Consider the following 13713-nt stretch of genomic DNA (forward strand, 5'->3'; position numbering starts at 1 on the left):
GGTTCTTTACCAGCTTAGCTACCAGGGTAGCGCACAGTTCTTAGCAACAATTAAATTAATAGGTATGAATAGATTACCATGGACTGTGGTGTGTTCTTCAGGCACATGTCTCTTCCTTTACAATCTTAGTATATGAGAATTTTAAAGTTAGGTGTTCCCTGCTGTGGAATGAAGGGGCACAAATATGCCCTGTGTTATTTCCCCTTGCAGATCAAGGTCATTTGCATTGATTAGAACATTGTTGTTGTTCAGTCTCTCAGTCATGTCTGACTCTTTGCAACTCCATGGACTGCAGCACGCCAGACTTCCCTATCCCTCTCTGTCTTCCAAAGTCTGCTCAAACTCCTGTCCATTGAGTCGACGATGCCATCCAACCATCTCATGCTCTGCTGCCCCTTCTCCTTTTGCCTCCAATCTTTCCCAGCATCAGGATCTTTTCCAGTGAGTTGGCTCTTTGTATCAGATGGCTAAAGTATTGGAGCTTCAGCTTCAGCATCAGACCTTCCAATGAATATTCAGGGTTGATTTCCTTTAGGATTAGCTGGTTTGATCTCCTTGCTGTCCAAGGAATTAGAACATGACACTGCCTAAATTTCAGTCCTCAACAATAACTAGCCTGTCACCAGCCGTCCAACCAGCTGGGCCAGGCCCTGAGGTAAACAGAGCAGCATATGGTCCTGTTTGGGTTAGTGAGAAAAGTCATTGTAACTGAGAATGTGTTTTGGGGAAGATGAAGGCATATAGGTTCCACAACAGTTTTGTTTCCTGAAGAATAAGAAAGGCTTTTAGTTTAATTGAGTCAATTAAGTTGTCAATACTTATCAGATGACACCCCAACATGCCATGTTGAATGTATTTTGTGTACCTCTCAGTTGAGAACATGGAGAGATGGATCCTCATGACCTGCACCTGTCCTGTCCCTGCTGAAATGAGATGGAGTCCTTGGTTCTCAAGACCCATCGGGGAGCACCTGGGCAGGGGTAGTCATGGAGGTAGGAGCTAGAATTTTAACCAATTCTGCTGCAGCCTGGGGTCTCACTATTACACATAGTGACCCTCATCATGAAACAGCAAACCTTGACTATTGGCATTTTAGAGCAGCAGTAGACTTGCCAATCTTTCTCTGCATTAGTTTCTTTACAACATATTTTGATTGGGAGTTTTGTGGAAACCACTTACAGTCACTGGGCCTCGGTTTCTACATGTGTAAAATGGAGATTATGTCTTGACCCTACTTAACAGGCCCAAGAAAGGCACCAGAAGAAGGAAGTAATGTATCAGAATTCCTGGGACTTTTGACCCTACCTTTCCTGGGGATCATCTTCCAGCTTCCCATATCTATCCTTTGTTGGTACTAAGCTTGCATCCATTTCTCTCCTTTGCTACCTGTCTGTAGGGCTTCATTATCCCAGAGATTCCAAAGGTATGCCCCATACCGAGGTTGCTTATGTGTCTCACTTCCTCCTCTGGGAGGCTTCCCCTAAGGAAGGGGACTATACAGGTTTCTAGACCACAGACCATCACAATACCTGCATCTGACATTCACACACTTGGCCTTGCATCAGTGAATGGATGAATAGATATATTCAGGTATTATATTTCCAGTGGTAGCTATGGATTTTAACAGGGGCCTCCGGGAAAAAGTCTGAACCAAAAGTTGATAAGCTATGATGGTAGAAACATCATGCTGTGTGACAAGGTCCCATGGAAATCCAAAGGACAGGTGCCATAGTTGGGACTTACTGCAATTTACCAGTGAGACATCCACCCACTCAGGCCAGTGTTGGGCAGCCCTGAGGACTTTCAGGTCAGAGGGATGTAAAGTATTGGTGAGAGTTGAATATCACTTTCTCCAAAAGGACTGAAAATGAGAAAGGATGAAGGGAGAAAGAAGTGTACAAACACAGGTGAAATGTTCTTTGTTTCTATTGAGTTTTAAGAACTTTTGAAGTTTTGTTTTTCATATAATTCAGAGCTTCTCAGACCAAAGGGATACAGGATTTGATCAGAGTGAAGACAATGGACCAGTGTATATTTCAGACCCCCAGTCCTATCGTTTCTCCCATTAGAATGGGTGGGGTCACAGATGCCACTGACATCTACTCTAGACCTCCTCCTTACTAACTCTTTGCTTCCTATTAATAATTTTCCATCTAATCAATGAAAGGTAAGCAACTTCTCTGACCACCCCCTTTGCCCTGTAGAAAACCATCATGTTATCTTTATGGACTCCTGTGTGCCTATATGCCACATCCCCGGTGGATAAGGAGAGTGGAGGTCCACTTGGTCATTGGCTGCTTTCTCCACTTCACTGTCCTCATACCCATTGATCTTGGATTCATGGCCTTTCCAGAGGGCAGGGGGTCATTCTTTGGTCAGGAATCCATGTAACTGCTGTTCACTGAAGACCCTGAGTCGATGTCATTGGTGCGGCCCGCACCACATGGTCCATGTCCTGCCTCTCCTTCTGGGGCCCTCTTGTCAGCAGCATCCTGATGGATCCACCTAAATGTGCAGGGATGGTGGCCAAGACCAGCCAGCTGCTCTTGTTGGGTTACTGATCCTGGAAGATGATGTGGTCACCAAACAGCCACAGGAAACAGATACACAGAGGATCAGGGTTCTTACTACACCAACTCAAGTCCACCAATCTTTCTGACTGTCACTCTGAAGAAAGCACTCTGCTACCAACCAGGCACACAGGGTGACTTTTACCCTGTGTAACCAAGGCTGGTTACAAAGCTGTAACCAAGGTCTCAATACATTAAGGGAAATAGAAGTGGAAATGAACAGTGGTTCTGGAGAATATTAAAACCATAATAGAATTGTGTCCAGGGGATACAGCTACCCTGAGAGGAAGTAGTTATTCCTTTTTAAGGAGGTTGGTTAGCAGAGTCTCAAAACCATGTTCTTTCTGAGCTGAAATTTGAGGCATGAGTCGGTGCCTCATAGGGAAACAAGGGTATCAAGGTTGAGGAAGGTGTTTGGGTAAAGATCTGTAGACCTAGCTTGTTTGAATGGTTTCAAGTATTAAAGTTCAGGCAGTTACAGAGATAAGGAGAGTTTAGAGGATATTTATCGCTAGTGGTTTTATTTGAGTTTCCCTAACCTTTGAACTTACTGATAACACTGATTGAGTTGTTATTGAATTCCCAGAGAACATGAACACAAAGGAGGTCAAAGTGTAATGTCCATGATGCTTTCATAACTATCAAGGCAGAAAGGAGCCTGCAGGTGGAGCCCAGGTATTCCTTTACTGGCTGCAGCTCCAGCTCCACCCACTTCCCAGTACATAAACATTTCATTGCTTCATAGAATCATCACAGAGTGTGAAAAGAAGCAAGTGAAGCATAGCACACAGAGCTGAAAAGAAACTCAGAGGAGGGAATCACAGAGGAAGGTGGCCATGGAGCTGATCCCAAGCTTTTCCGTGGAAACCTGGGTTCTCCTGGCTACCAGCCTGGTGCTGCTCTATCTGTGAGTAACTAAAGTGTGATCTCTGCAACCTTGGACCCGCGCGGTAATGAGGTCCCACTTTCCCTTTAGTGTTTTGAGGATTAGTTTACAGAGCAAAAGTAGCTTAAGCTATGGATGCTACAGACACCAATGGGGTTATTATGGATCTTAACTCAGTTCTGTTGAAGGAGCAAACAACCAACCCTCGCCCGCCAGCCCTGGCAATTACAGTTACAGTCTTTTCTATAACTACAAAGACTCAGCCACAGCGGAGCAACTAAACATTCACACAGGAGTGGTTAGTGATTTTATTTGTTCCCAGGAATGATAGACTACTAATTTTCATGGACCCAGACTAATCAACCAGAATCCACCAGGGGAAGATTTAAAGAAACTAGTCCCTGTGCAGTGGGGTACTCTCCCCTTCTCTAGTTCTGGGGATCCTGGAGATACAAAGTAACTTGGGATTTGTCTCCTTATCTTCACCTTGGTTCAGTATCTTCTGTAAGAATAGTGTTGAAGATGTATAGAACGGTCTTTTGGACTCTGTGGGAGAAGGCGAGGGTGGGATGATTTGAGAGAATAGCACTGAAACATGCATATTATCATATGTGAAACAGATCACCAGTCCAGGTTCGATGCATGAGACAGGGTGCTCAGGGCTGGTGCACTGGGATGACCCAGAGGGATGGGATGGGGAGGGAGGTGGGAGGGGGGTTTAGGATGGGGAACACACGTATACCCATGGCTGATTCATGTCAATGTATGGCAAAAACCACTACACTATTGTAAAGTAATCAGCCTCCAATTAAGATAAATAAATTGAAAAAAAAAAAAGAAGAAGAGTGTTGAAGGATGGCCCCTGTGTTACTCAAGGGGTTCCTGCTCCCTTCCTTCCCTCCCCAGATGTCATTTACACAAGGCACCTGGTCACCCAGAGCTGGAGATTGATCACCCTTCAGATCAGCTCTTCCCCTTTTTCTATGCCCTTCCCATGGCACTCCCTGCCAAGGCTCAATTCTCTCAACCTGTACTATGCAGAACTAACTACTCCCAAATGAGAAATCTTTAGTGGAGAGGAGACTTGGCAGAAACCTTGAAATTATATTCATTTCTTTCAGCTATTCCTCCCCTCTCTGAGAGCTCTGTCATCAGCATAAATTTGAGAGTTTATGTAACACATTGAAAGTGCAGAAGGAAAATTGATTTGCTCTTGTTGTGGCAAAGGAAGGAACTGGGGTAGAAATAGCTCGTCACCCCCATTTTGAGAGTAAGTGTCCATACCTACACCACCTACCCTGGAGGACGGATCCAAACATCCAGGTGGGCTTAGCCAAGGTACATCTGCTGCATCTTCAAGCACAGTTTCCTTCAGGCAATTTTTGGGTTTACTTTATCACATTTATTTATTACCACATTATCATATAAGATTTGGTGAATTTGAACAGAATATTTGGAACTTGTAAGACCTTAAATGGTAAACTTCATAGAAGAAATTAAACATTCTGGAACATTTTCTGTTTATTTATTCTGTGTTGCACAATACCTCTTTTCTTCACTGCAGGAAAGTACCTGAAGTTTGGAAGGCCCACTTTTAGCTAAAACTGCTTGGAGGGGAATGTTGGACCATTTATACACAACACACTTTTCAGTCATACCTTTCTAATTCTCAAGCTTTTCAGTCATATCTTTCTAATTTGCCTCTTCAGAATGAGCCTGGGAGGCCTAGCAAACTTGAACATTAAAACCATTTTCAGCAACTTTTCCCCTCAACCCCTCTTCTCCTCAACTCTGTCAGTTCTCAGAAACACCAGATTGAGCAGACCTGCAAGATTTCACACCCCTGGTTGTGAGATTCCCCACAGGACACGTGAAGATGAGTTTCAGTTATACCAGCTGTAGAAAGCACCAGGCTTTATGGCTTTTTGAGAGTTGATGCACAGAGGAGGTATCTGTGATTGAGCATCTCAAAACAAAAAAAGAGTGTGCCTTGCACTAAGTTTACAGGTGAGTGTTACAGATTGGAGGACCAGATACCATTTGAGTAAGAATGGTATGGAAATGGATCCTTTATGCATTGTATCATTTATACAGTTCTATTCAGGGACAGTAAAGTCAATCACCCTTGTCTGTAGGGCATGTCCACCAAATTGCCTGACAATAGAGACTTGAGTGTAGCTGAAAGTTGCTTATATTTCCATGATGCCAATGGAAGTCTTGATAAGTTTGTCCTGACGAGAGAGTAGGATTTATTGATGGGTATGAATAAGGAGGGGACAGCACCAAGGCTCTCATGAGTGCAAGGCCTGTCGTTTATCCAGAGGGCCAGGATTAGGGCTGTGTTTGACCTCACAGCCACCCTGGATGAACTGCTTTTCTGCCACCATATTTTCAGATTCATCTGTAGTTAACTTAGGAAAAAACCCACTTCTTGGAGATATGGATCTTCTGGTGACCAGTGAACTTGAATTTGGCCCTGTGGAGGGCCTCAATTACACGCTCCTTGTTCTACAGCTTGGTGTGGATGGACACTATGGCCAATGTGGACCCCGGCCACTGTGCCCTGGGGCTTTCCAAAGATACGATGCATACCTGTCTGGAGCTTAGACTGGGGCCAGCATGTCAGTCATGAAATGTCCACTGGAAAAGTCTGGCTCCAAGGTCCCTTAGGACAACCAGGCTGCATACACTACCGAGGAAGCTGCTGTTTATAGCCATTGCACAAGGCACAGTTTGTATTTTACAGAAACAAGAACACTGTTATTCTCTAAGACTTGATTATGAAGATAGATTTAAGAAGAATTAAATCCTAAAATGTGGTCAGGACGTAGAGGGAAAGAAAAGCATAAAAGTCTCCATGCAAATTTTAAGAACAATGTCACAGTGGGCTCATGGTAAGTGTTACGTTGTGGATGAATTTAAGCAAAATCTCATTATTGAAATGCATAAATTTCTGCTTTCTACCTAGAATGAGAATCTCCAAATCATCTAAAAGTCAAGTTACTAAATAAATATGAGTGAATTGCAGCCTGAACCCCTCAGGACCACTCAAATTGGAAACATTTCTCAAGTATTCATTCTAGGATTAGAACTGTGAAGACTTCAGCTGCTTTTAGCTAATCACCATTACCTTTTATGGGTTGTATAGTAGTGGTGGGCAAGGGTAAGATGAGTGAAATTGATATCACTTTTGGAGTTGCGGATATTATCATCACCTACATGTTACCTCCCTAGTCTGACGATTCCAGTTCTCAGTCAGTGACTGACCAGCTCCAGGACTTATTCCACAATTCCTATGATCTGGTTTTCTCTTTCACTTTATAGATATGGGACTTATTCATATGGACTTTTTAAGAAGCTGGGGATTCCTGGGCCAAGACCTGTGCCCTATTTTGGAAGTATTCTGGCCTACTGCAAGGTATGTGTTGTTTAAACTCCCTCTTTTGATTCTCATGGTTGCAAACCTCAGCTGAGTTCCATAGTAGCACTGTCCCTCCTCAGAAGGAAGTTCTGAGGCTTCACACTTTCCAGAAGTGATATCATGTGCCCCACCTAGCACATGGCCAATTTTACCACATACCTCTCTTTTTAGCTGTTAGGATCCTCAGATTTTGTCTCAGTCAGATAGACATGTTCTTCAGCTGACTCAGCAGAGGACCTGATGTTCTATCTTGTGAGTACTGTGGAGAGAATTTGCATCCTGCCAGGTGAAGTTTCCCATTAAGACACAATCTTCGTTGTATTAGGAGGAAAGCTTGAAAGGGTTGCCCAGTCATGACTCATTAAGCTGCATACACTAGAGTCAGAACTTTCCTAATGGTAGCAGAAGCTCTGGGTTGCATTTTTTTTCTTCCTCCTCGATTGCTTAGTAACTTCAGTTTTTCAGGCAGCCTGTGTATTCAGTGGGGTTTCTCTGGTGGCTCTGATGGTTAAAAAAAAAAAAAACTTCAGTATCAGGTAATTTGCACATACTTATATTATCTGGTAATTCCTGCAGTTATTTCCCTGGCTCTCCTCCACTTTTGCTAGCCCTAATGTCTTCTGCAGTGGCCACAGGACTGGAAAAGGTCAGTTTTCATTCCAATCCCAAAGAAAGGCAATGCCAAAGAATGCTCAAACTACCGCACAATTGCACTCATCTCACATGCTAGTAAAGTAATGCTCAAAATTCTCCAAGCCAGGCTTCAGCAATACATGAGCCGTGAACTTCCAGATGTTCCAGCTGGTTTTAGAAAAGGCAGAAGAACCAGAGATCAAATTGCCAACATCCACTGGATCATCGAAAAAGCAAGGAGTTCCAGAAAAACATCTATTTCTGCTTTATTGACTATGCCAAAGCCTTTGACTGTGTGGATCACAATAAACTGTGGAAAATTCTGAAAGAGACGAGCATACCAGACCACCTGACCTGTCTTTTGAGAAACCTGTATGCAGGTCAGGAAGCAACAGTTAGAACTGGACATGGAACAACAGACTGGTTCCAAATAGGAAAAGCTGTACGTCAAGGCTGTACATTGTCACCCTGCTTATTTAACTTATATGCAGAGTACATCATGAGAAACGCTGGGCTGGAGGAAGCACAAGCTGGAATCAAGATTGCTGGGATAAATATCAATAACCTCAGATATGCAGATGACACCACCCTTATGGCAGAAAGTGAAGAAGAACTGAAGAGCCTCTTGATGAAGGTGAAAGAGGAGAGTGAAAAAGTTTGCTTAAAGCTCAACATTCAGAAAACTAAGATCGTGGAATCCAGTCCCATCACTTCAGGGCAGATAGATGGGGAAACAGTGGGAACAGTGGCTGACTTTATTTTTCTGGGCTCCAAAATCACTGCAGATGGTGACTGCAGCCATAAAATTAAAAGACGCTTACTCCTTGGAAGGAAAGTTATGACCAACCTAGATAGCATATTAAAAAGCAGAGACTTTACTTTGCCAACAAAGGTCTGTCTAGTCAAGGCTATGGTTTTTCCAGTGGTCATGTATGGATGTGAGAGTTGGACTATAAAGAAACCTGAGCGCCGAAGAATTGATGCTTTTGAACTGCGGTGTTGGAGAAGACTCTTGAGGGTCCCTTGGACTGCAAGGAGATCCAACCAGTCCATCCTAAAGGAGATCAGTCCTGAGTGTTCATTGGAAGGACTGATGTTGAAGCTGAAACTCCAATACTTTGGCCACCTGATGTGAAGAGCTGACTCATTGGAAAAGACCCTGATGCTGGGAAAGATTGAAGGCAGGAGGAGAAGGGGACGACAGAGGATGAGATGGCTGGATGGCATCACCGACTCGATGGACATGAGTTTGGGTGGACTCCGGGAGGTGGTGATGGACAGGGAAGCCTGGCGTGCTGTGGTTCATGGGGTTGCAGAGTCGGACACGACTGAGCGACTGAACTGAACTGAACTGAATGTCTTCTTGCATTTCGAGGAATGTAACAAGAGCTTTTTGCTTTACCTCTGTGTATCCAAAGGAAGCGCTTTTGGGGTATATCTGAGCCACGAGTAGGTTTAACAGAGACAAGATAATGGCTGTCTAGTTACTTCAGATATTTAACCACTAAATATATTATGGAGGGTTTTTTTTTAAAGACAGAATCACATATACAAAATCACTAGAAAGTACATGACTTGACAAAATTATTAAAATATAGTTTAACTCAATGGAATATACTAGGTAGCACATGGATTGTGAATTCTAACTGAGCCTTGATATTAACTGAAGGTCGTGAGCTACGTACAGATGTCCAGGGGCAGAGCTCTGTTGCAGGCTACTCTCTGCCTCAGATTTCCTTTCCTGCAGACAAGAGGCTTGTTTCTCAGATACTGATTCTCCAAACAGAGGCCTTCATTGTCTCATTACTGCCTAAGAGCTCTTGAACTTTTCTCCTTCTAAAAAAGCAATAATTTATGTTCTATCTTTCCCAGTGACTCCTTAGTAGATGTACTCCATGCCCAATGTTTCTGAGACCTTCATTTCCACAGTTAAACCATCAAACATCACAGCAGAAACTTAATGACAAGAAGGTGTTTTTTGTGTGTTTTTTTTTTTAGTTGCTGAAGGGAAAATTCAGAGCAGGTTGTTTAGTTGGCGTTGTCATTTTTGTAATTGTGACCTCTCCCCATCCTTTCTGTGTTGGCTGGACAACTAGAAGGCAAGCCTGCTTGTCATTTGTTCATCCACTCACTTATTTTCTCACCCAACACACATGCCTTAGAGTTATGTAAATGTGCTGGACAAGAAAGGTTACTGGTGTCTTTAACTTGTAATTCTGCTAGAACTCTAGAGAGGGCTCATGAGATAAATGAAAAGTATGCTTAACTAGGAGAGGCAAGTGTGTACAGGCCACTCTAATTTTCCCTCAGCTTCAGTTTTCTCACCAAAGACAAGGAGGTACTTAGTATTCACAGGCAAGTTAAGCAATTAGTATCTATAGTAGTTAGATGCAAGAGTTATTTTGATTTCTTTTTTTCCAATATCCACTCTGAGACGTCTCTGAATAAGAACTTCTCTCTAACTACTAATAGTAAGCCTGATTAAATGTTTCAAACATTTTTATCCCCAAAGAGGTAGGTTTCAATACATTTAGATTAATAATCAAATTTTGTTTCTTTTTGCAGAGTATTCCAGAGTTTGACAATCAGTGTTTTAAAAAGTATGGGAAAATGTGGGGGTGAGTTTTCTGAAAGCTTCCATTGAATAAACTTGTTATAATGCGGTACCCCCTGTGGTGTGGAGGACAGGCTCACTCCAGAGCCTCTTGGGATGAAATCATTTATTTTAAAGCTTTTGGAGGTTTGTTCTCCCAGGGATCCCAGATGTCACCAGGTCCGCAGTCTGAATCAGGCCTGGAGAGTCACAGGTCATCCCTCTTCTCCAGACTTTGAGGCCCAGGGACTCCTAGCATCCTCTTCTATCCAGGATCTCACTCTTCTCCCCTTTTCCATTTTCCTTTCTAATGTTACCTTCAATTGCATTATTCCAGAACATTCTAATATATGCCCATAAATGCATTTTATAACCCTTTTCCATAGGATTCACTTTTAATTGAAAGACAAAATCTTTTTTTTTTTTAATTTTGGATTTAATATGTTCTCTTGGGAAAAGAGGTGGAGGTTACAGGTAATAAGAATGGGAAACCATTTCTGCTCATCTTTTTCCTTTCTGTACAAGTATGGAGGGTATTTTTTGTTTTGTTTTTAACTTTCAGCCAAGACGTTCCAATAGAATTGCATTCAGTAATTGTTTTATCTAGTATTTTTCTCTGACTTTGAAGAGATGTGGAGTATATCTAAGCCAGAGTGTGTCACATGGGCTGATGTACTTTAGGATCTTTTGGAGGTTTGGTGAGAGCAGCAGGAGAGGTGTCATTGGTGCTTCTTTGCCAAAAGCAACTTGGAGAAGGCCCTCCCTCTCTGGACCTCTTCATCTTCTCTGATCGGGTCCTCAGAAACCATAGGGCCCTACTGAGTTTCCATGACGCCGAAAGGTAATGTGACTGGATGGAAAGAATACGCAGCACTGGACCACCACTGGCCCAGCTCCAGCCGCCCCTCCAGCATTTACTGCTCCTGAGCTCTGGGTGGGGTCACTTTTTCATGGTAGATCCCAGTTCTCTCTTTAGAAAATTGTTCTCATGCTTGGATTTAAATGAGGACCAGCTGGGAGAGCTTGTTATAAATACAGACTTTGACCCCACCCCCCCATCAGTACACCAAATCAATATGATCTGGGGTGGGGCCCAGGAGTCTGAGCTGTAACTGGTAGTGAAAGAAATACTAAGGCTGGAGTGACATCATGAATATAAAGGGTCACCCAAAACACTAGCCCTTCTCCACCCAGGTGTTGTTTAAAAAGCATGATGGGAAGAAGGGAATCATCCAGATAATAAGAGCAGATTAAGTGCCTCCTCAATCCCTCCTGTCACTGCTTCAGCACTAAATGCTCTTGGCATCCACTTACACCCTCTGCGTTTTAGAATGGATTTTGGAAATGGGCAGAAAAAAGTGCAGTGGTTCTCAGCGACTTTTACATGTGATCACAAAACCATTTGAAATTCATCTGTGAAGTCAAAGGAGGAATAGGAGACTTGTAGAAAATCTTCCTATTTGTTCTAGCCATTGCAAACGATGGATAGTGGGGGGGGATGCCAGAAGATAAAAATGCCAGAGTAAAATAAACCTCATACCAGTGGCCCATTCCCATGAACAGGCATCCTGACAGTCAGGAGATCAGGCCAAACTGGGACGTGTCATATCTGAGGAGTCAGCTTTGTGTGGTAGGTGGGTCAAACGTGGGCCTGCCAAGCTGCTGACAGATATCACCTACATGGAGCCTGAGGCCCATGGGACCCATGCAGAAGAATAAATATAAGTAATGAAAGAAAATTTTTTCTTTTTTTTAAATTAATTAAAAATTAATAATTTCCTTTAAAGTAAACTATAAAGTAAGCAAATTTTAGAAAATAGAAAAATCTTTTACAATTCTCTTATCACTTGTGGAGCATTCCAAATCTTTCTGTTTGCAGACAATTGTCACATATTTATGGTCAGTGTGTCTACAAGTTTCATGTGCCTTTTTCATGCTTTTGATATATCTTCAAAAATTAGTGGGTAGACTCTCCCTAATTAATTATTTTTTCATTCTTAGACAGTTTTCTTGCCTTCTTTACTAAGCTAACTTCCTCACTGATACTGAAATATTTTAAACCTAGAAAAGTTATGAGAATAGTATAGGAAATACCAACGTACATAACACTTAAGCCAAACAAATGTTCTAATGTTATTTCTAACCACAATTTCTAAGAATAAGGATTATCTATAATAATATCAGAATGATAGTCTGGATTTTCAGTGTGGCTCCAGCTGGGGAATCTGTATCAGTAAATTTAATTAGATCTCCTTTCCTTATACAGGTTTTATGAAGGTCGACAACCTATGTTGGTTATCACAGATCCAGATATAATCAAAACAGTACTAGTGAAAGAATGCTATTCTGTCTTCACAAATCGGAGGGTAAGCATCCATTTCTTTAAGTTTAAATTTTATTTGTTTATTAAATACTTATTCTGTAATAATTTTAAGTATACAAGCTGCTGTCAAGAGAAAAAATACAGGAAGGTGCTATGTTCTATACCCTTCATCCTGTTTCCCTCCATGGTTAGTACTTGCATAATCATAGTATATCAGAGTAGGAAGTTGACACTGATACTATCCACAGTGCTTATGCAGATTTCATCAGTTTTATGTGAATTCATTTGATGTGAGGGAGGGTGTCTATGTGTGTGTTGCTCTATGGAAATTTATCATAGAGGTAGATTTGTATAACCACCATCACAATAAATGTATAGAAACCTTCCATCCCCATAAGCTCCCTCTGAGTGTATGTGTGTGCTCAGTTCTGTCTGACTCTTTGTGACCCCATGGGCTATAGGCCATGGAATGGAATCTTCCTGGCAAAAGTACTGGAGTCAATTGCCATTTCCCCCTCCAGGGGTTCTTCCTGACCCAGTGACTGAACCCTCGTTTCTTATGTCTCCTTCACTGGCAGGCAGATTCTTTACCACTGTGCCACTTGAGAATCACAAGGCTCCCTCTTTAACTATTCATTTATAGCCACAGTGAGTGGTTTGTCTTTTCCTCTTATCAGGGTCTTAGTAGAGCAAAAATTTTTATTTTCATGAGGTCAATTTATTCTGTTTTTCTCTTTGTTTGAGTCTGCTGTTGTAACTGTTGCATTTTTTAGTTCATTTATCATTATACTCTAAAGTTTCAAATTTTCTACAATTTAAATCTAATATCTCTTTGGTGAACATCTCGTTTCATTTTTGTACTTGGGAAATTTGGGTATATTGTTATCCTTTGGGCTTCCCAGGTGGCACTAGTGATAAAGAACATACCTACAGTACAGGAGACATAAGAGGCAGGGGTTCAATCCCTGATTTGGGAAGATCCCCTGGAGGAGAGCCTGGAAACCGACTCCAGTACTCTTGCCTAGAGAATCCCATGGACAGAGGAGCCTGGTGGGCTACAGTCTATGGGGTCTAAAGAGTCAGACACGACTGAAGCGGCTTAGCACACATAGCACACATCTTGTGTTTCCTGTAGCTCTGAATTTCTTTAGAACAATTATTTTGAATTCCTTTTCAGGCAGTTCATAGATGTCCATTTCTTTGGGATGACTTACTGGACAGTTATTATCTTCCTTTGGTCATATCACATTTCCTTGATTCTTGGTGATCCCTTATCTTTCAATGGTG

At 42.2% G+C, this 13713-nt stretch overlaps 3 protein-coding genes and 1 pseudogene across 6 annotated transcripts in view; 2 read left to right on the top strand and 2 right to left on the bottom strand.

Annotated features, from left to right (window-relative positions):
- Nucleotides 1-3477, top strand: part of LOC145531926 (cytochrome P450 3A24-like) — a 68529-nt gene extending 65052 nt beyond the window's left edge. Inside the window, exons 16-17 of one of the 2 annotated variants that reach the window (XM_081555876.1) lie at nt 873-992; nt 3316-3477. In XM_081555876.1, the coding sequence (XP_081412002.1) occupies nt 873-992; nt 3316-3347 (152 nt within the window). In that variant the 3' untranslated portion in view covers nt 3348-3477. The remainder of the gene's footprint in view (nt 1-872; nt 993-3315) is intronic. The other variant, XM_081555877.1, reaches the window with a different exon arrangement.
- The window catches only part of ZNF3 (zinc finger protein 3), a 490877-nt gene that overhangs the window by 289358 nt on the left and 187806 nt on the right, over nt 1-13713 (bottom strand). The gene's annotated exons all lie outside the window — the stretch shown is intronic.
- LOC145531932 (cytochrome P450 3A28) overlaps nt 3327-13713 on the top strand; it is a 31296-nt gene continuing 20909 nt past the window's right edge. The window contains exons 1-5 of one of the 3 annotated variants that reach the window (XM_081555900.1): nt 3407-3477; nt 6781-6874; nt 8933-8942; nt 10086-10128; nt 12370-12469. In XM_081555900.1, the coding sequence (XP_081412026.1) occupies nt 3407-3477; nt 6781-6874; nt 8933-8942; nt 10086-10128; nt 12370-12469 (318 nt within the window). Of the gene's footprint in view, nt 3478-6780; nt 6884-8932; nt 8943-10075; nt 10129-12369; nt 12470-13713 lie in introns of all 3 variants that reach the window. The other 2 variants (XM_081555898.1, XM_081555899.1) reach the window with 2 other exon arrangements.
- Nucleotides 6105-6202, bottom strand: LOC145533596 (small nucleolar RNA SNORA70; annotated as a pseudogene).

This window comes from Giraffa tippelskirchi, chromosome 13, assembly GCF_054371585.1.
Source record: "Giraffa tippelskirchi isolate mGirTip1 chromosome 13, T2T-mGirTip1v1.2.pri, whole genome shotgun sequence".
Classification (NCBI taxonomy): Eukaryota; Metazoa; Chordata; class Mammalia; order Artiodactyla; family Giraffidae; genus Giraffa; species Giraffa tippelskirchi.